Source organism: Drosophila melanogaster, chromosome 2R, assembly GCF_000001215.4.
Source record: "Drosophila melanogaster chromosome 2R".
Classification (NCBI taxonomy): Eukaryota; Metazoa; Arthropoda; class Insecta; order Diptera; family Drosophilidae; genus Drosophila; species Drosophila melanogaster.
In genome coordinates, this window is record NT_033778.4 from 19,163,965 (window position 1) to 19,185,901 (window position 21,937).

General features: G+C 41.8%; 2 protein-coding genes across 22 annotated transcripts in view; both read left to right on the forward strand.

Moving 5' to 3' along the window:
- Nucleotides 1–178: 178 nt before the first annotated feature.
- On the forward strand, nt 179–14,259 carry CG10737 (uncharacterized protein). Of its 17 annotated transcripts, none has more exons than NM_001144240.3 (16): nt 179–211; nt 1,200–2,095; nt 6,654–7,197; nt 7,289–7,411; nt 8,215–8,316; nt 8,381–8,560; nt 8,748–8,924; nt 9,468–9,679; nt 9,740–10,157; nt 10,375–10,401; nt 10,613–10,819; nt 10,918–11,122; nt 12,224–12,383; nt 12,452–12,559; nt 12,624–12,779; nt 13,855–14,259. In NM_001144240.3, the coding sequence occupies exons 3-16, from the start codon at nt 6,709–6,711 to the stop codon at nt 13,901–13,903; spliced, it is 2,613 nt and encodes an 870-aa protein (NP_001137712.1). In that variant the 5' UTR covers nt 179–211; nt 1,200–2,095; nt 6,654–6,708; the 3' UTR covers nt 13,904–14,259. The 17 variants fall into 17 exon arrangements, with proteins under 17 accessions (NP_001137712.1, NP_001014538.1, NP_001137713.1 ...); NM_001014538.4 differs by having other exon boundaries at nt 1,200–1,564; nt 6,722–7,197; nt 10,918–11,284; NM_001144241.2 differs by lacking the exon at nt 13,855–14,259 and adding an exon at nt 13,339–13,431 and having other exon boundaries at nt 1,200–1,564; nt 6,722–7,197; nt 10,918–11,284.
- A 514-nt stretch (nt 14,260–14,773) lies between these two features.
- hppy (happyhour) overlaps nt 14,774–21,937 on the forward strand; it is a 48,456-nt gene continuing 41,292 nt past the window's right edge. For all 5 annotated transcript variants that reach the window (NM_001299675.1, NM_166335.3, NM_137555.3 and 2 more), the window contains exons 1-2: nt 14,774–14,908; nt 15,535–15,894. In NM_001299675.1, the coding sequence (NP_001286604.1) occupies nt 15,769–15,894 (126 nt within the window). In that variant the 5' untranslated portion in view covers nt 14,774–14,908; nt 15,535–15,768. The remainder of the gene's footprint in view (nt 14,909–15,534; nt 15,895–21,937) is intronic.

Sequence of the window (21,937 nt, forward strand, 5' to 3'; positions counted from 1 at the left end):
GTTTCTTCCAAATTTACAATGAACTTAAAAACTAAGATCAATAAAAAATATATTTTTTAGAAACCATGTTGCGCAACATTTGCAGGGAGCAACAAGTGCCTAAACATGGCTATCGATACCAAGACGACAAATATCGATAATTTTTCTTCTACTCTTTTAACATTAATGTTATGAGCGAATGTTATTCTCTCTTTGACATTCAACGAGTAAGGTTGGTGTTCGTTTCGTTCGCGGATGAAAAATAAAATAGCGGCGGCAAAGATTTCTTATTGTTCCTAGTGCTCAACAGAAAAAAAAGAACATAAAATAAAGAAACAAAATGATAAAACGAAAGCTTATTCGATAAGCGTGTGTACGTTGTATATGGGAAATTTGGCAACAAACCGCAAAAATATTTGTTGTACCGCAGCAAAATATTTAAAAAGCATTGCAGAAATATACAATTTAACATATAAACTGTGCGCGCGTGTTTCTGTGTGTGCGTGTGTGGCTATGTGTTGCTTGTTCTACACAAAAACAATTTATTATAATGCCGAACTTAAATCGAAATTAAAGACTGCCGAAAAGCAGCGTTCTTCATTGATGCTGCAAACAGCTGATTGTCTCGCTCTCTCTCTTTCTCTTCAGTGGTTCTAATTGTTGTTGTTGTTATTGTGGCTGGGGAAATTTAAATGTTGGCCAAGTTTAAATAGAAAACCACTAAAGCGACTGTGTGGCCCAGTAGTAACGTGTCAGTGTAAAGTAGTTAAAACTAAAACCGGGTAGTGCAGTGTAAAGCACACAAAGGCCAACGGACAATCTACATAATTTGAATGTTATGATTTCTTATCGAAGACATTCAAATATAACAGAGAAACAATCGCAAAAGAAACTTTTATGAGCAAGCGGAAGCAACCGACGACATTGAACTTAAGTTTGAATACAACACAGGCGAACTTGAATAACTCGATTGTATTTTATTTAAACTTGAGTGGCTTCCACTATTCTGTTTTTGATTATCTGTAACTTGAGTGGCTTCATTCGATTTGAATTTAAATATTGTGGAATTTTTAATGCTTTACTAAATTTTATATAGCAAAATGCCAATTTCAAGCGTCAAAACTTAGATTTACACTTTTTAGCATAAATCGAAAATATTGTTATTGCTGAAATGACGACTTTATTGAACAAAAGATATCAATTGTGTCTTTCAATTTTAGTTAATTTTACGGAAGTTTGTAAAATTCTTCACACGTCTACTCGATTTGCCTCGCCTCCCCTCTTCGCTTCTCCTTTATCGCCATCTTCGCAACGAACAAAGTGACAAAAACACAACAAAAAAAAAGAACAATAACAAACGAAAGAATTTCATCATCAACGCGAGAAGAGCACGACTATCTTCTATCTCGCTGCAGCGAAATAGTTAAATAATTTGAAAAATATTAAGTAATAAAATACGAAACGGCATTATTTTTGAGACAAGAATAATCGGCAGTGTTTTGGTAGAACTTTTTGTTGTTTGCACTAAATCGAAATTCGTAGGAATATTATTTGCTAACGTGGCCTTTAAAATTCGGTCAACCGTGTGAGTAGAGCATATAAAAATTCAGTGAAAACACCATTTGTTTACTATGTGTGCCAAGCTTTTCCGCCCGCCACCACCACCCCCTTTTGAAAACCAACCACCACACTCCCTCTCCTTTATCGATTTGCATTTCGCACAGAGAAATTGCTGGCCCTAAATAACTGGCTCTGGAATTTAATGAAACTTTTATATATTTGGCCACCTAACTCACGTGCAAACCATACTGAAATACATGCACATGAATACCCACAAATTGAGCAGGGTCTAAGCTTTTTGTCACTAATCAATCACTGGGTATTTGCATTTTATAAATATGTTTTCTAACACCTGAAAACCAAGTACATTTCGGCCGACAAGTCGCAGAATCAGGGCTAAAAAGCCATTACATATGTGGTTACGGTTACGGTTGTGATTTCTCCCCAAATAATGCCATCCATTTTTACTTCCACGAACAACACAAATTGCAACACACTTTATCCTGCGGATTCAACAACTATAATTACATCTACAAATTGCGTTCTTTGTGATACGGTAAGTGAAGCAAACCCTTTTTTCTTCCTCCAAAAAGAAAACGCCACATTTTTCCGCACATCCTTCAACCGAGCTCAGGGTTTGCTCAATTTTGGGCTTGGCTTTTATTTTGGGTGTGTTCCTAATGGCTCTCTATGAAGACGTTGCGGCGATCCTCCGTGCGATAGAGGCCCAAATTGCGTGCCTCGTCCATCTGCAACCCTCGTTTCTGGTTCCGTATCTCTCTACACCCCTGGAAGCCACCCCAAAATGTGGAAACTGTGTCACTGGCTGTTGGCGCTGTTGAAAGCCAGGAAAACTAGGCAGGAAAAACTGTGCACAGAAAAAAATAACTTAAAGCATCTCATTTATTATTAAATATGAAATAAATAAATAAATAGGGCAACATTTGAAGGTATTATAGAGAAAATGTAAAACAATTCAAATTTAATTCGATTTATATTTAATTCGGTAGTATGTTTTTGCACTAAGTAGTAGTTAAGAGCCCCATTACAAATCAATTTTATTTTATTAATACTTAAACTTTTTCTATACCAGTTTAAAGTTCATTTTTCGCCTGCCACAAACTAAAAACAAAACTTAAATTTAATATAATTTTTTTGCTCGTGTAACTGCCTGCATTTTCCAACCCCTCTCAGCGTTCTTTTTACTCTCCGCTCTCCATTATTTTCTCTTTCGCATGGCGCATCCTTTGCCGGTCAAAGCTTTTCCTCGGAAAAGCAACTTCCAGGAAAAGGGAAAATGATGTTTTTGGGTTAACAAACAAATAAACCGAGAAGTGTGAGCACTTTTTACGATTCAACTCCGATTTTTGTTTGGCCCTCGGTCACGTTGACAAATCAATGCGCGGACCCTTAATTATTTAGTGGTTGCCCTGGCAACCCTAGTCCTCAAATGGTTGACCAAACGTGGTCAAAACAATTGGCCCCGCAGTTCAAATACCTTTTGGCCAGCCGAAGGCGGGTGGCGAGTAAACTGACCACCGACTATATTTGCAGGCCAATCATTCAGATAAGAAATGGAAACCCGTGGAAAAATCAATAAGCCGGGGGCAGAAACTTTCCTCGAGTAAGATGCGTAACGCCTTCGACTGCATAGAACTCATATTCACAGAGCGCAAATCGATGGGTTCGCGGGACCAGTTTGAATCGATAAACGAGTTTTTGAATAGGCCAAAGTCGAAAGGTTTCGAAACGCTGTTTGTCTGTCTCGGAGAGTTGTGTAAAATGGGTTGTGCGGCTTTTCTGAGCTGAACTTTGGCTGGCACCAAAGTGAAACACGCAACTGGCCCTTTCCCCTTTGACCTCTGACGTGGTCTCTTTCAGTTGCGTGCTAAAGTACGTTTGTATCTTGGGATCAAGCTGCGTATGCTTAATGTCTTTGGTTGCAAATCGAGCATACGCCCTGTCTGCGCTCGCTAGCCATTTACTTTCGCCAAATTTCCAAATTTAGCCCAACCTTGACACTTTGAAATGGCAAACACGACGAAGTTCGGTCGTTGATATCGATGCCATAGGGCAATAGATTAATCGGGCTATAATAATGTGCAATTTTATTCGTAGGCTCTTCATGCATGGATGACTGATTAGAGCTTTCTCGACGGCACGACTGCACTTAAATCAATGGGTGTAACCTAACTAATAACTGGTATGACAAATTTTTTACCATCAGTTCGAGATGATGTTCATACTTATTTCAAGATCAATTGATTTCAAAGGTCTTGGACACCCAAACTTTGCTCAAACTTTCGAGTCTTACAACATTAGCTTTTTCTTTGTTGTACTGTGTGAATCTGAAGCAGCGCCTTATCAATTTGAATGAAACATTCACTGGAATGACATCATGTTCGAGAGCATTTGAAACTGTTGGCGATACCGTCATTTGACATATTTTATTGACCCATTAAGGGTGCAAGTCAGATAGCCTGTTGCTGTCTTATTAGCCAGTTGCCCAGATCCATATCGAGTCATAATGCCAATTCACTAATGGCTATTAAATGCGATAAATGCAAAGAGTGTGATAAGATAAGGTGACTCAAGTGTGTGTTCCCCGTCAAAGTTTTCGGATTTGAGTCATTATATATTATATTTTTGGCGACATTCAGACCTGTGGTTTGTTCTATTCCGATCGCCGGCTTTCGAACGGATCGGATTGAATCGGCTTGGATTGGATTGGATTACCCAATCTCTATTTTTAGCTCTGGCGTGGTAACGGAAATCATTTTCAATATTTATTCGCATTTGAATGTGATTAGCAATGCGCACTTGGTGTGTGCATCTCAAAATGTTTGCACACCGAATACCTTAGCTTGCTGGAAAAAAAAGGGTACTGAGACCTCAGAAAACAAAAAACCAGGCACTAAGAATGACGCAATTTCTAGACGTTCGCCACTCGAAAGGCGGGGGGCATTCAACCCGAAACCTCTGACCCTCTTGAAGGTTTGACGGGCGGGCAATTAAAACGGAAGTACTGGCAGTACCTGTTGCCGTTGCCCAAGCCCATCAAATTCGAGCTTGGGAAGCGGGCCGGCCAAAAGCCACTTGGCCAATAGTTTGCATGTGCCGCACACTTGGCATTAATTAGCCAGGCCCAGCGGCTCTTCTGGGAATACAAACTATTACCACACGAGCTTTGCACATCTTTCACACGGCGGAAAATGGTTCATATGGGTGGATTATTTTAATGAGGAGTTGGCTAAGGGCACTGGAAAATATGCTAATTAAAAAACAGAGTTTTTTTTTGTTTTTTGGATCAACTTGTACCTAAATAGAACTTTATTTTAAGAATTAAGAGTCTGTGTGTTCTCTGTATCGTATGTTTTTCTAGTTATATGGTATTTAATGTTTTTCCTAACGATGTGGACACTTTCCCACACGACCGTTAGATCGCAGATCTCTGTCAATCACGGGGGCAATGGGAACATGTGTACTAGGGCTGATGTTGCACGACCAAGCGGGGGGCGTGGCAGACGGCATTTTCCCCAACGCGATTTGTGTGCGCTTGCCAAGGGCTAAATATAGTCGCGAGTACTTGTTGCTCTCGTAATCGCCCTCTCACTCGCACACAATACCACCCCCCTCATTTTCACGCCCCTCCGCAGCGCCCTTGGTGCCCACATAATGGCAAGGGGTCAATAGACGACGTGCCAGTGGCTGAGAATGCTCGAAAAGTGTTTTGTACTTGCTGGGGCATTGGAGGGAGAGTGGAAAAGCAGAAAAGCCAAGTGGAAAATCAGTGGCGCAGAAAGCCGAAGAATGTAGCGCAGGCAAAGAAAGTGTGTGTTTTAAATGATTATAAATTTTAATTAAAAAAAAATGCAAAAGTACATTGCTGTATGGACTTGAAGTATTACTATGATGGTAATTGAAAGAAATATATTTAATAGCTAGCCTCTATAAGTTATAATAATTTTTTCCAGTGCCTAAAAAATTGCGTGCGTAGTTGTAGAGAAAAAGAAGCGAAAATAACACTGCCATTATTATTTGATATAAAACAGATAATCGCCAGCATAATAGCGCTTTTGTTATTGTTTTTCTATCGCCAAAAACGCTTAGCGCATTTTCGTATTTTCGCGATAATTTAGCAATGAATGGGACGAGGGCACGAATCGCAAAATGTGTTTTCAGTATTAACTGCAACAAGTGCCAAGGGGAGTGAAACGAAACGAATTTTCCATTTTCCCCGCAAGTCCCATAGTCGTCCGAATGCCAATTCTCTCGAATGTTTTCTAATAAATCCGTGTAATACAACCAACAGTAGCGGAAAGAACGAAACAAATAGTGATAGGTCTAAAAATACAAGCAGAACAAACATATTATAAACAATAGAGTGAAGTCGTAGGGCGGTGTGGCGTTCATCAACGGAAAATCAGCCTTACGTCATCGCTTTTCCTTCTCTGTCGCGACCCAAAAAACTATGACGTCAATGGTGGGGGAGCCAATAAATGCCAGAAGAATGGAATAGTTGGAGTCACGAACAACTAAATGGATAACAAGTGTTCACATCTCTGACACCAGCTACAGGCGCCGGCGCAGTATCTTTCGCTCGGATTCGTACTGTCGGATACAGATTCCTTTGCATCTGAGAATGCCTCTCGCCTCGGAGAGCGAAGATCCCCACAAAAGATACCATCCGATTCGAATTGATTTGCATGCGAGCAGTTCATTTCAGTTGAGTTCTGTTTCAGTTCGGTTCGGTTTAGTTCCCGTTTATCAAATATTTCGATTTTTCTTTTTCAATTGCATTATTTGTTTAAAGCAAATACATATTTTAACCAATATAAACAATTAAAGTTGGAAATATTTAAACGATTATTATTTCTTAACTTCCTGTGGATTTTGTGCTTTTGTGAGTGACCAGTTTTTCCCAACGTTTCATATTTTTCCCCAAAGAAAATTGTACAAATTCTATAAATAGAATACGACAGAGACGTTTGGGCAGGAGGGGGGATTAAGATCTTTCATGGCTGCCCCGATACACAAATTCCTCTCATCTCAACCCATTACGGAGATACTCTCGCCAGATGAGAAACACCCACTAAAAGACTCTATTCCCGCAGAACGATAATGACGATGACGACGATCTGTGGGATTAACTCGGCCTGGAACTGAACGATGGATCTAGCAGATCAAATCGATGACTATATCTGTTCGTTCGAGGGACTTGGTGACTTAACAATGGACTCCCTGGCCATCTTCATTTTCCTGTGGGCCGTTCTGGCCCTCTTCTCCGTGTGGCTAATCAAGCTGCTCTACCACAAGTATCTCAACAAGGACAAGTCGGCCAGTGCGGCCAACAGTCGCCAGACGAGCGTGGCCCCCACATCCGGATCACCCACGTCCGTCGCCGGCAAGACGGAGAAACGTCTCTCGGAGCCGCGCGATCTCCTGGCCACCAAGAGCAAGGTTGAAGGCTTGGACTTATCCAAGCCTCTGGCCGGCGCATCCGGTGGCCGAGGACGTTCATCAGCATCGCCATTGAATACCGCTGGTGCAGCTGCCGGCGGTCCACGTCGTCGGGTGGTGCGTCAGAGTTCCACTGGGCCAGAGAATCGCAAGAAGCGCTATGTCCCACCGCCATCGAATGTCGTGGGTCCAGAAACGGTGAGAATATATAATAATATTATAAACCATATAAACTAATCAACTGATATATATATATATAACGACTCTATTTACTCTATTTATTCTACAGAGCTCCGTCACCTGGACCAGCCAAGTGTTTCGCTGGCTTTATAGCGACCTGGTCATCGTCAACGAGCTGCTCATGTCCTGGGTAATCGCCATCAACGACACGCTGCGCAAGTCTGTGGAGGAGGTGAGTCTCAATCGGAGGATGGCTAAATGACATCATACGGCAAGCAGTTTTGACATCATACACGGCCGTACGGGCTCTGATGTCATGGCTGAGCCCGACTTGGTCTTTATTGGCCGGGCATTAACCTTTGTTCTTGGCCCGCCACGACATTCAACTTGAAATCGATGTTCAGCTGCTTCGGCTCCAGCTCTTTCCCCTTCGCCGTCCAACTGGCAAACTGGGAACTCGCTCAGCCGTAACTGATGTCAAAACGCGTTTTGTTTTCAGTTTTCTATACCGTGTAGTATTTAGCTCGACGAGTTGATAGTGATGATTTACAAAATTGTGACAAATGATGAAATCTGAGAAATACGCTTGTATCTGATTTTAAAAGGTGTAAAAATAAGGCTATCTTGAGTGGGTCACCTACGAACTTAGTTTGCATACGAAAGAAACAAGTTGATTGATTCATATTCATATGGCTTTTGTTATTAATCACAATTCGAGTTAGTTAATCTTAATATTTAATAACTTTATTCGGCTAGAGGGTATCGAAATGCCGAAATACATGATTTTGCCTCGCTTGCTTTCCTCCGATTTGCTTTTTTATCGCCTTTTACGTGATCGGAGCCAGTCCGTAGGCCAAGGTCGGAATTTAGTCGTTAGTCATTATCCCGTCTCTGAATTATAGCCCCAAAAAACGCACGCTGCTGAATTACGTAATTCGCGAATAAAACATTCAGCGATGGAAAGGAGCCCATCTGTTTGATTGCGTACAAGTGGTTAAATACATACGTACATATATTCTTCCTTCACTTTTGCAGCATGGAGTGGCCGTTGAAGTGGTTCGAGTGCTACCCGACAGTCCTGCCCCCGGATTGAATAATATATTTTGTAATTGCGATGAAAACAATCCCGCTGATATGGTAATTAAATCAATTTGCTTGTCAATTGGAACTTTAATCACTTGAGAATCGAATATCAACACAGCTCATCACCTTTGACTGCGATGCAATGCCGGTGTTGCAGGTGAAGACCTTCCGCCAAAAGTCGGGCAAGGTGGAGACCTCCCACTACAAGGTCACCGTGTCTAGGTTCCGCGCCCGTATGGCCATTCCCATGAACTACAACAGCCTCAAGGGTGAGATGCGAGTCGAGGGCTATCCGGATGTAAGTAACTTTTTGTAACAGCAAAAAGAAAATTTAAACAAATCATACAACTCATAAAAGTTTGATTAACATGAAAGTGAACTTAAAGTAGAGTTAATTTATGAGTTGTGTTACTGTTTCGACACAATTATAAACCAATACCAAGACCATATTCGATACTAACCGAAACATCACTCTTTTTCCAAAGGTTCGCATCGCGATGAACAGCGTGGGTGCCATCAAGGCAATGGATCAGGATGAACAGCAATTGCAGACGGTGATCAGCGACATCCTGACGACGGCTTTGCGCGACACCATCTATCCGGTGGACTTCTCCATTTACTCCACCTGTCCAAGGGCCGAAGTGGAGCCCCTGGACCTGCCCGTAATCTATCCCGTTCACTATGACTCGCTGGCGGTGAGCGTCGGGAGCAGTGAGAAGATGCCAGCTCCCGTATTTGTGGCAGTGTTGTGTTTATTGTTCTTTGTACTCCTGTGTCCTGGTACACTTGTCATCGCACACAGAACTCGACTTGAGACTATCTGTACAGTGTTGTCATCCAAGCAAAACAAACAGACACTTCTCATTGCTCCCGTCCTTCATTGTGTTTATGGAATTCGCCTTTCATCGCTCGTGTTTCCGTTGAGAATTCGTTTTGTTACCCCCTATGATCCCTGCTGATCCTTGAAAGTAAAAAGAACTATCTTTTGCGCTCTCTCTTTTCAGGGCAACCAATACTTTCAATATTATTACAATTTCTAGTGTCTGTCACGCATTAGTTCCTAATTAAAGGCGAATTTCATAAGCCCCTAATTCCGTCTTTTTATCGCTCTTCTCAGAATGAAGTACCTCTTCCCTGACTTCTATCTTTTCTCTGTCTCTCACTGCACTCACTCATCGCATGTTGTCCTCCTACAATTCACACAGCACAACATGGAGCAGCACATGGGTGGCGTGGGATTGAGGGATTCGCAACACATGGTTTCCGGCCGTCGGCTGCTGGTGAAGATCGTCAAGGGCGATGGAATAAGGGATGCCCAGAATCCCTACGTGGTCATCGAGATGGACGAGCCGGCCCAGAAGAATCAGACGGGTACTCAGCGCGGCGGCAAACCCTTCTGGGATGAGCACTTCCTCTTGTAAGTGCTCACTGATTTCATATTGGCCAGAAATAGTAATGTTTTTCTTCAATATTGTAGTGAACTCTCCCCTCAATCAGCTGAGATCCTGTTCGAGGTGTATGACCATCCGGTGATTGCCTCAGATCCGCCCAAGTTTCTGGGTCTCGGCCTGGTTGGAATCGATGAGCTGGCCGTTGGACCCGCATCCACTCAACTGTTGCAGCTGCAACCACGCCCCTATGAGACGCAGCCCGTTTCGGGAGCCATCACCGTGGACTTTGTGTTCATTGAGGGTGCCGAAATCCCGGCGGGCGCACGTCCACAGCGTCTCAAGGAGGCACTGCGTCTCAGCACACCGGCCATTAACGAACACATCCGAAATGGAGCAGATCTAGCGGATGCAGCCGTAAGAGCTCTGCAGGATGGAGCGCTCTCGAGCAGCGGAAGTGGCGGACAACCCAGCAAGAGCACTTTGATCATCCACAGTGTGCAGCGGGTGAGTGTGTATGGCTAAAATGGGTTCACGCTTGTTGTGGAAACACATTTCTTCGGGCAAAGATTCCGAGAATAAAATAACATCCGTGACACCCAATTTTCGTTAGAGGTTTCATACATTTCGTGCCCTCCTTTTCCGCATTGTACGGTTTTTATAATTTCCTTTTGTTTTTCTTTACCTTTATTTCATTTCATTTCCGTCTCTTGATCCCGCCCAGAATTCAAGCAGCCCGAATGCATTTAAGGTAAACACCCAGACCTGGTCATCATTACTTCAATCGTTCCTTTGAGTTATCTGAGTTACTGCGTCTCTAATCCCGCCCTCATGATGATGTTCAAGTCATGTAGGCTAGTTAGTATTTAAGCCAAGCTAATTTCAAAATGTTTCTCGTTCTGTTTGCTCTGCCTAACCCCCCCAAAAATGCGCTTCTTTAACCAAATCCTCGAACCAATCAGGTCGAGTTGAATAGAGATGGCCAAATCGAGGTGACCGATACGGCGACGGAATTGGATCAGGCAGTGGCTCAGGCATTCGAACGTGCCGCCAATGAGGCACAAACCGAACTTGAGCTGGAGCTGGCCAAGGAGGAGAAGTCCAGCCAGCTGGGTGAGCCTCTCATCGATTCAGGTAATGGCACCGTCAACGAGGAAAGCACCGCTGAGGTAAGTACACTGAGTTCACTAAGTTCACCGGCATGGCATGCAGTTAGAGTTGAAAGCTAGAGAAGATTCCGCATTAATAACCGTTGAATCACTTGCAGTTTGGCCAGCCCAATGCCGCCTCATCGCCCAATGGCAGTAGTTACCACAACAACTATAGCCTCAATGGCAATGGTAACTCGAATGGCGCCGGTTCGGGCGGATATAACAGTCTGCCACGAAACGGTGGTGCCCAGCAGCTGGCTCAGCAATCCGGATTATTGGAGGGCCATGACGTGGTCGATGATCGCGGGCGCAGCAAAAAACGTAATTTCTTTGGCACCCTGAAGAAGCGGCTCAGCCGCTCCAAGACACGCACCCTCTCGGCCGATCAACCTAATAATAACAGTCATAAGTCACTATCAGCCACCAACTCGAATACAACAACAGCCACCGGATTCCCTCGAACAGCCACCGGAACCCTCAATGGTGATTCTTCCCGTTCATTATCTGTCGATCGTGCCACTCTGTCCAAAAGCAATTCACTTGGTAATTACCATCTCAGTCACAGTCCTCCGCCAGTGTCCACGTTTTAACTATTTGAGCCCGGCTTAACGCACAATTTTTTTGGACAACTCCTGCATTCTGCTAATAACTCTGCGAAGGAATATCACTTCATATAGAACAACTATTAACTGCTTAGTGCATTGCAAAATCTTTTATGTCTAATACCTATCTTAAGTTGTTCATATTTTTGGCTCTCTAAAAAGCGTCCATTTTCATATGTAATTGGGACTTTCGCTTTATTATTCAGGCTTCAGCCTTATAAGTAGTAGTTATAAGCCATGATTCAAATCACAAAATCATTATTTTTCATACATCACATCTTATTTCATGAATAACTTTAGTACTAAGTGTAAATTGCTTTTCTCCCTTAAAGTTTAAGTACCCCAAGATATTGTACCATTCAAAGCTTGTAAATTAACTGTTTGGTAATCTGTATCTGTACTTGTATCTACATCTGTTGTCTGTTTTATCTTCTCTCCCTTAACACAATACCCATCAACTGCTAACTGAACTGTGATCCACAACACGAATCTGTATGTATTTCATGGTTCCGATACACGCACATGAAACACCTATTTCAACAAAAACTTAACACGGTTGAATATTTTTGGAATATTTTTTGTAAATATTTGGGTTTATTTTTGGAATTTGGCTTTTGAATTTTTCTTTTTATAATCTCTGATTCGATTTTGGTTGTGATTATTTCTCATACTCCTCTCCTATTCTTTTCTTTTGTTTATTTTCATATGTGCAAAATATGATTTGATGGGTCCTAACGGGTGCTTGGTTTGTGTGCCACTCTCAACTTGCCACATAAAAAAAAAACAAAAACAAACACACACTAAAATTAATAAAACGCAGGACCACGCATGGGCATTGGTCACTCCATCACCGACCACTCACGTCGCTCCTCAATTTCAGAATCCTCGGCCATCTCAGGCTTTTCCTCGGCTAGCAATAAAACCTACGTGCACGAGGCCTCCACCCTGGTGCTGGAGACCATCGAGAATGGCATAAAGCGGTGAGTTTCGATCGAGTGTTTGCATTTTATGGATTCTGATGGAACTGCTTCATGTGCATGATCTTTAGCCACTTCATTGTGCCTTTGGCCATCGCCCAGAGACCGCGCTGGCGTCGCAAGGGCACCAAGCTGCACATCTACAACGATCACACCTTCATCGCCAAGCATTTGAGCGGGTAAGTTTAAAGTAGTAAGCATTAGTTGCTTTGAATATAATTAACGAATCCTTTCACATTCCAGAAGCGGTCTGCAGTGCTCCATCTGTATGAAGTCCATCCCGCGGAGGCCCGGAAAGCAGGGCTACGAGTGTCGCGACTGCCAGCTGATTAGTCACAAGCAGTGCCACATACGGGCACCACAAGCATGTCCCAATCCCACGGTGCTCTCCATGGAACTGTAAGTGTACCTGAATCTCCGTCAGCTTTTCATCCTTTTCTCTGCCCGATTTTGATATTTGAGGGAATTACAAACTCCTAACCAATACCCAATACTAATTTATTGATTTCGTTTTATTTTTCTCTTTCCACACACACACACAACACAACACACGAATACGCACACCCACCCAATGAAACAAAAAATAAATAAAACAGAACGTCATTTCCGGTACTCACAGAGAGAGATATAAACCTAGTTAACTAAATCCTTATTTTGTGACCAATCCAACTATCTGAATACTTATTCTTTTGTAAACAACTTGAATCCGCCAAATGCAGTTTGATATTTACCAAGAGCAATTTTTGATTTACTCACTCCACTGAATTGGCGTCAGAAATGGAAAATTCGGCTTCGTTTTCCGGCTTCCGCTAGCATCCTCCCATACCCAATCGCACTGTCACCTCGCTTGGCCACGCTGTTTCATTATGTGTAATATAACTTCTGGGCACTAATTCGAGCTCTTTTTCTCATCGCATCCCTCACACGAAATACAACCAAACCACCCACACGGACACAGGATGGCCAGTGAGGAGTAGAAAGGTCTCAGCCACAGCACAGCATCTTTAAAGCCAGTTAAATACCATTCTTAAGTGCTATCCAAGCGATGTGCGAGTTCATTCTGACGCCATATATATACATATATATAGTTAAAAAAGAACCTACACAATCCTCCTTCGATTTGACCAAACAAAAAATAGAAAAAACTCCAGGGTTCTAGATCCGTTCTGCTGCAGTTTTGTGTGGTTCGCGCATTTTCCAGTTGACCCTTTGGCAGCTGGAAAATCGGGGTAAGCTGGCAACGCATTCGCATGAAATTCCTCGTTCTGCTCCACTGTGTTGTGTACTAAATTAACACTCTCGTTCGGTTTTGATCGCACTGCGATCCATACTAATGCAATTCCTTCTGAGGATTGTTCAGTTAATTCGTTCAGATTCGGCCTAATACTGTTTGAAGCTTGTTTTCCAATTGTTAACCATTGATATTGCACTTGTCTAGATATATCTAACGTTCGTTTTTCTCTTATTTTCACAGAACTAAACTCAATTCAGCGGCGGCAGATCGCAGCATACGGAAGCTGTGAATATGGGGAATACCCTGGAATCCAAGCCAGACAGCCCCAAGCCGAGAAACCTTAATCGAAATAATACCCTAGTTACATAGAAGTGAAGGAAGGAGCTGTGCTAACCATCTTCTTCTGCTATGGAACATCTCGATACATTTTACGTTATTTATTTATACACTCACGCGAACACACACATGTGCAATAAGTTCTTTGGATTCGTTTTTAACCCATTTCTCCGTGTCAACGTGCTCGAGCCCTTTGATATTTTGTATTTTCTACAAACACGAATAATAATTGTACAAAATAAAAGTGAATTAGGGTTTTTTTTTTAAATTAAACAACAAATTCGGTGAATCAATAAAGTTGTGATCACTAATAATACCGGATATTTTTCGGAAAGCAGTTGGCAGTAGTTTGCGTGTAGATATTAAACATTTCACTTGTTTCGAGTTTAGGATCCAATTGTTGTTGTTGGGAACGGCGGTCTGCACAAAGGAGTTTTCCCAGTTTGTGGCTGATTTAGGTCTTAGTAACGTAGGAAAGATTAAGGGGAAGTTCCTATAAAACATTGCTGATTGGCAATACAGTGACAAATCATTTGTATGACATTCTAATTAATAACTAAAGAAACATTGAAGTAGATTTGAGAGCTTTAACTAATGTATTCCTTTAACGCTGCTACTAAATGTACTTTCATGTGGATTCAATGATTCATTTTATTGAATTTCGAATGTCCTTCAGCAGTTTAAAAATTTCCCCTGTCTGGCCACCCCTTCTGGCCAACTAATATCGATATCTTCGAAACGACAGCCCGACAGAGTTGCCACCGCCGAACGACCAGCGCTGCTATCGATAGGCCCGCGGGCAGAGTGCCATCGCTAGCGAGGGGTGAGAGGAACAACAACATTTGTGGGCTGCGCGTTGACGAAGTGCATGTGAAATTTTTCGTGTTCGTAGGACAATTGTTAATTATCCACTGGCCGAATTTGCCCCGCAATCACGTGTCGGTGTAATATGTGAACGGTTTGTGGTGCTCACCTAGCGCTTAGCGAAAATCGGAATAAAATTATAAAAAAAAAATAATAAACGTAGTATTTACACCAGCAACAACAACACCACGAACGGGCGACAAAGCGACACGCCTCGCGTTGTTGTTTTTGTTGTCGCGTGTTTTTTTACTCGGCAGCACAGCAACTATTTATTTATTTAGGCAATTTCGCTGGCAAAAACAAAAGTGGCCTTCATAAATTCTAATAAAAAGTAATTAAAGTGCAAATGCATTGAGAAGCAAGGAAGAGGAGACGAGAAGATAAAGAATATATGCAGTGGAAGAGAGAGAGCGCGAACGAGAGAGGGGATTACAAAAAACGAGACATCGTTCACTTGCCCTCTCGCTCCCACCCCCGCGCTTTCTCCACCTTCTTCTCCACCCTGGCCTTTATCAAATTTGTTGTTGCTGCTTTATTTGCTGATTTTTGTTTTCATCGCTTTTTTTTTTATTCTGCGTCATAATTCGCGATTCTCTAGTTTCGTGTGTGTATCAATTCAATTCTCTGATCAGAATCTGATTCATATGAAATAAATGTATATGTTTAATACATAATATACAAAAGTCCAGTTAACCTTACGTAATTGTGTGTATTTCAAAGCGTCCAAAATGCATCTCGATCCACAAAAGTATCTAAATTTCGCCTGCTACGTGTGCTAATCAGTCAAACCCAAAAAACGAATAAAGCAGCGTCAAGAGTAAGAGTGTCAATCAAATATTAAGAGTATACCCACCCAGTAAAGAGAGGTCCAGCCAAAAGGACTCGATCGCCTCGAACCGAAAGCGGAAGCGGAAGCGGAAACGGCAACGGCATACGGATACGGAAGCTGCCAAGATGGCCGCCGCCCACAGTCACCACAATGCCAATATGCTCAGCTCGGACATCTCTCGCCGAAATCCGCAGGACGAGTACGAACTCATCCAAAAGATTGGCTCGGGAACCTACGGCGACGTCTATAAGGTGAGTCGAAATAGAAGCCTTTAGCTGTAGTACAAAGTGGTATTAGGAAGGGAAAGGCAAAAACTTCTAAATAAAAACAACAGCAAACAAAAGGCAAAGAAATTGCAAAGTGTGCTCTTTGGATTTAGAATGTTTCCCCAAAAATCCGTAAGTTTTTATAGTTTCCCTCACTGCAATTTTTGCATTCCGTCTGCACAGGAAAAAATTATCCAACAGTTCTCAAATTCGATTAATTCACTTTGAATTGTATCAGGAAGTTTTCTGTTCAATAAAGAGACATCACACATTATGTAACACTATTGCCTCATTGGATTGCAAAACCTAGGAATAATGTTCTTATTGGATAATTTTTGGACACATAATCAAGAATAAATTTTAAAGTTGAATGTGTTCCATATGGTAAAACTAGTTCTAGTCCGTTATGCATTTATAGAAAATGAATTTAGTTACATATCTCAATGTGGAGTATCATTATTGCTCACCACGCCACATAAATAATAAAATTGTATGTGCGTTAAAATGTAGAACGCATTAAATCATAAAGGAGGAATGTTTTTTTGCTCCAGTGCAAGAGTGCATGTACCCCCTCGATCTCCCCACCGCCACCCACTTGCAGACCCTCATTTGTACATCTGTTTGCCACAGCATGTTTCTCATTCCTTCACTACCCCCACCCCCCCTTCACTCCACATCCCTTTCAGCACCCCCTTCCCCCAAACCCCTCGCCCCGCCACAAACAAAAATATGCGCAATTTTAGTTTTCCATCTTCTTCTCTGTTGGATCGTTCTTTTTATACCATCCAACTTCCATGTTTACTCTTGCTGCCCGTCGAAGGGAAGTATGACAAATGCCCCGAAACGCCAGAGAAGTTGCCCTTGGGCGGGGGGGCGTGGCACGTTGCAATTGTTGTTGCCAGGGGCGGGATTATATGGGAATATATCGGGGGAGATATTATGGTATTTCTCATGTGCAGACCAAGGGTTAAGTTCCTCATTTTCCATATGGAATGCCTTTGAATTCGAGGGATTTCCCCAATTCGATTTATTGCATTCTAGTTGGCAACCCAAAATCTATAAATCATCAGCTTTTCGAACGTTTTCCATTCGATTAATTTTGACGAAATTGAAATTGATTAAATTTCACATTGCTCATAAAAGATGGGAATTCAATTAGTTTGTGCACTTTTGAAATTCGATATTAAGTATATCGTAATTTATAGATTTTAATTTGTAGAAAATGAGAGAATTGTTAATTAATTTGCTTTGGCATATTGATAACTTGGTTTGACAGCGCACAATGAAATCAATATGTCTATAATGTGCACCACAATTCTGCACGACATTTGAATGGTTTTTGACTCGCTTAATTTGAATGCTTAGGTTTTAAACAATATGTGCAGTTTTTTGGTTGGCTTTTGTTAATAACGTTTTATGTTGACTAAAGTCTTGTTTTTCTGTAAACTCAGGCAATCATTATTAGTCATCAAAGCGTAAGACTGTTGAGATTATGCTTATTCTTGCTCATCAGACTGATATTGGGACTTGATTCATTTTGCCTCACTTCAATTTATTCGATAAGCAGCCACGCGCTTGCATTGATTATTCGGATTAGTTTCGAATGTGTTATTTATTTATTTATTTATGTTTGCCCACATCTGGTTTTGTGGCCCTCTACTCATTTTGCCATCTGATTGTGTCTCGTTTTTGTTTTTTAGAGCCCGTTCCGTTCTGCTTTCTGTATCTTTTCTCCATGTTCCATCCATGAGATGCGTCATGCCATGAGTCCAAAGCCCATGGTTTCGGTTTCAATCCACCATGCAATTTACACTCTTTCGTTCCCCCTGCTTTTTACTTCGGTTTTTTTTTTATTTATTTTCACACCGAGGTATTTGGTTGTCAAGGGAATTTATGATGCCACACATCTAGAAAGGAGACGATGGCATTTCGATTCTGTTTACACAAGCGACAAGTTCGCCAAATGAAAACAATCGGTTTTGGGGATAATTTGCAGTTTGGTTTTCCGCATAAGTTTTTGGCTAAACCATTATTACACATCGAGCACTTGAAGTGCAGGGCAATCGAAAAGCTCGCTTTTCCTCTCATTTTTTTCGCAACTCGTTTCGCGATATCAATTTACAATAGAAATAATAACAGCGAAATGAACAACAATGCGCCCTGTTGACAGGCTATTACGAATGGAATTGGGTTTCTACTGCTCCAATTTGTTTGCTCCACCTCCTCCCATATGCCACACCCCCTTCTAACCCCACAACACACTCATTGATTCTTATTAGTGGCACAATGATCCAAAAATTTAGTGCAACGCCGCAAATAAATGTTCAGCTGGAGAAAATGGGTGGAGCTTTAAAAATTTATGTGATTCAGTCTTGCTGGACTGTTGACATGCAAATTTAGATGTTCAATTTAACGAATGCAGATGATAAATGAAATGTACATATTTATATTTTCAGTGAGATTTAAAGACTAAAGTATAATTTTTTGACTAGTGACTCAGTTTAATATTACGTGCTTGTTTCGAGTTTATTTAACTGTGCTCTTTTTTTTTCCATATTTCACCCTTATTCAATATTCTTAAAAAATATTTATTTTAACTTCTAGTTATTTTATGCATGTTTATATATGCACTATATAAAAAGTTATTGCAATGTTTTTAATTTGTACGAGTATTCCTCTGGAGAAAAACTTGGAGTATAAATGGCACCTGACATGGCGGGTGGGAAAACTCAAGACGGGAAAAACTTTGACTCAAGAGGAAGGTGCTGCTGTTGCACCGGGTTTTCATTACCGGAAATTCGAGAGCGAAACGCAAGTGGGTAAAAGAAAATAACAGAAATATGAAAATAGTGAACTCTGTGCTTTTCACGGAGCACAAAAGGAAAAGTGCCAGGTTACCTAGCGTTATGCAATGAAAACTGGCACAAATACTAGTGCATAGGCGCATACATATTTTATGCGTGTGCTTTCGTTTGTGTGTGTGTGTGATTGCCTTTGCCAGGCACTTGACTTCGCCATCCATTGTAGTTGTTGTTGCCACACTTTAACAATCATCCTCGTCATTGTTGTTGCTGCTGGCTCTTTATTTTGTTTTTGCCCTGTTGTTGTTATTGTTGTGCACGCAACACGCATGAAAACATGAAAAAATTGGCGCAAAGCTCTCATCTAGAGTGGGTGGTGGTTGTGTTTTTTTTTTATTTTTTAGGTTGGAGGAGGGATGTAGGAAGGTTTTGAGAAAATTACTAGAGAAAAGAACGAAGTGAAGTGAATTTGTAGCAGCAAAGTGATGGCAAGGCAAGGGGGTGTGGCTAGGGACGGGAGGCGGTGGGCGCTTAAGGAGGTCACGTAGGCAACGCATGTGTGTGTGTGTGTGTGTGTGTTGGTAGTGGGCGTGGCTCAATGCGTTTTGTCTGTCTGACAGTATGTGTTTATGTTTGCTGATTTGCTGCTTGTTTGGTTTCGGTTTTCACACAAATTGCAATTGCAATTGCAGTTGGCTCTGCTGCTAAACATAAAGCTCAGTTCCATGACGCCGGCCCCCCTCCCCCCGCTCCTTTTGTTTGCCGAAAATGTTGTCATTGTTTCTACGAGGACTCTCTGAATTTCCAAAATTCTGTCCTACGCAAAAACCAAACTTCACAGCCAAATGATTTGCGCTAAAAGCCCAACAACTTTGTCGGCCCAGACAACAAAGCAAAAAGTGAGAAGGAAATAGCAAGAAAGCGATGAAAAAGTGTAGGGCAAAAGGAAACCTTAACCAAGACTAGCCGAAAAATGTTTGCCTTGAACTAGGCGACGGGTAAAAACAAAAGACGAAAACAACAGCCAAGGCAAATTGAAAAATGTCAAAGGGTTATTCCCGCGATTCGCATCGACTGCAGCTATATAGCCAAAGCAAAAGCCTAGAGATCCTATGGATTCTGGTGGCTCCTGGTGGGGGTAATATGCAAATGGATCTTGACACGCCCACGCCGCGAAATGGGCGGAAGGCAAACAGGCAAGCCAGCAAACCAGCAGGGAGACGCACTTTCAACGCCTTCGCCGCATTTAAATGTTAAATGGCGAAACGCATAGAACGCAGAACTTTTCCTAGAACAGGGAAAACAAATCTACACCGAAGAAATAATTTTGATCCTACAAATCAATTAAATTAAGATGGGAATATTTTAGTTTTCGTCCATATTTAAATAGGTACTTTCTCAGTAAATAACTTGGAACTTTTGTGAACTTTTAAAGTTTGTTTTTTCCAATTGTGAAGATTTTTTCTTTCAGTGTGGGGATGTAGACAAAGTTGGGTGGCAATGGCAACCCTTAATTTAGCAACAACAAAGCGCCATAACAAAACAAGTGACGATTGGGTTGTTAGCGTGGGCAGCTGCGGAGTGGGGAAAGTCAGGCGGTGCAAAGGGTCGCCATGTTGACCCAATTCCGCCGTGGCAATAATTTGCACGTCTTCTACGGACTGCCGGGGGGTTGGAAGGGGGAAAGGGAGAACAAGGAATATGGGGGGATAAGCGGAAAAGCGGGCAGCGCTGCTGGGAAATGTGGGTGAAAAATGAGTAACGCTGGGGGTATTTAGAAGGGCAGTTCCAATGCAATGCAATGCTTTGTAGGCTTGCGGCTGCATTCTATCTCAGTATCTCTCTCTCTCTCCCCCGCCCTTTAACCCTTCCGCACCTATTATTACACCGCCCCGCCGCCCCTTGAGCAAAAACAAATATTGCAACAACAATTGGCTGATGTTGGCCAGTGAAATCGAGTTAACTACGGTTACTATAGCAGAATGTATTCCATGTTCGCTCATTAGCCTGTTCACTGACTTGCGGACATAAGCAGATATTGATTACCACACCGAGAACAAATGGAGCCACAAATTGGGGGTATTATTAGCATCATTATAGTGCAATATGAATTCTTAATGATAGTTTAGATGGACGATTAATAAAATCCACATAATAAAAATGGCACTTGGGCGTAGATAAAGCTTGTTTACTGATGCTGTAGTAAAAGAATTTAAAGTCATTTCTATTCTAATAGTTATAAATCAATTCATTTTAAAACCATTTTTGTTGAACTTTATGCAGCAGGAACAATTTAGGAACAATTTATTGAGTACATAACTCAATTGTCAGAGGGTTTCTATAAATCGTTGACTTATGTCATGTTAAAAGAGACCGTTATCTAAATAGTTTTTTGTTTTTCCAACAAGTGACGCATTGCATAAGCGATTAAATCAGTTTAAAACCGTTTTTATTTTCTATACTACCCATTTCATATTGTGGCACACCATCTAATAACAAAGCTGCCCACTTGTGATTACGATTTCCATTTTCAATTGGACTGTTTTGTAGGTGTGTAGGTGGATGTGAAAGGCAACTTAATTGAGTTGCGTTAACATGGTAAATGGTGTCCTAGTGAATTAGGCAACCGGATCAGGAATAGGAACAGGAATAGTTACAATTTGGTGCAATTAGCAGGAACAGTGCCAACAGGGACACGTGTTCCGACTCCCTATTCCCATTGCTCCCTGATAGTCTCTTTATGTTTTTTCGCATGAAAATCCCAGCAGGGTTAGCAGACCAGACGGACAACCCTTTGCTCCATTCCCCGTATTTATCTGGGATCCTTTCATGCCTAAACTAATCCACTCGCCAAATCAACTCAAATGCACGAAATTTAAATAAAAACCCAACTCCAGGGAACCCTAAATTCGCCCCTTTTTTCCGGCTGTTCGTTCCCCGCAAAACCGAAAAATCCCAGTTGTGCAAATATTGGGACTGTCTGTTGGGGAAGCCACATCCCTGCCCTGCACCCTGCTCCTGCTGCTCCCGTTTCATATCCTTTCGTTTTAAAACATATCAGAAATATAACACAGGTCCCTCGTCCTCTTTTTCACCGACATCAGCAGACGTCCCCGAAGTCAAATAAAAAAAAAAAGCGCAAAATAAAGGAGAATCCGTCTCTAAATCGGAATATATATGTTTTGTTTTCATTGGCCGTGCTTAAAGTGGTGTTTTTTTGGGTGGCG

Excerpts from the sequence above, each read along its gene's own strand:
- CG10737 (NM_001144239.3), top strand. The coding sequence starts at position 6,709 with ATGGATCTAGCAGATCAAATCGATGACTATATCTGTTCGTTCGAGGGA. Across the intron at positions 8,561-8,747 it reads GAGTCGAGGGCTATCCGGAT|GTTCGCATCGCGATGAACAG; the intron begins GTAAGTAACTTT and ends CTTTTTCCAAAG. Across the intron at positions 10,402-10,612 it reads GCAGCCCGAATGCATTTAAG|GTCGAGTTGAATAGAGATGG; the intron begins GTAAACACCCAG and ends CGAACCAATCAG.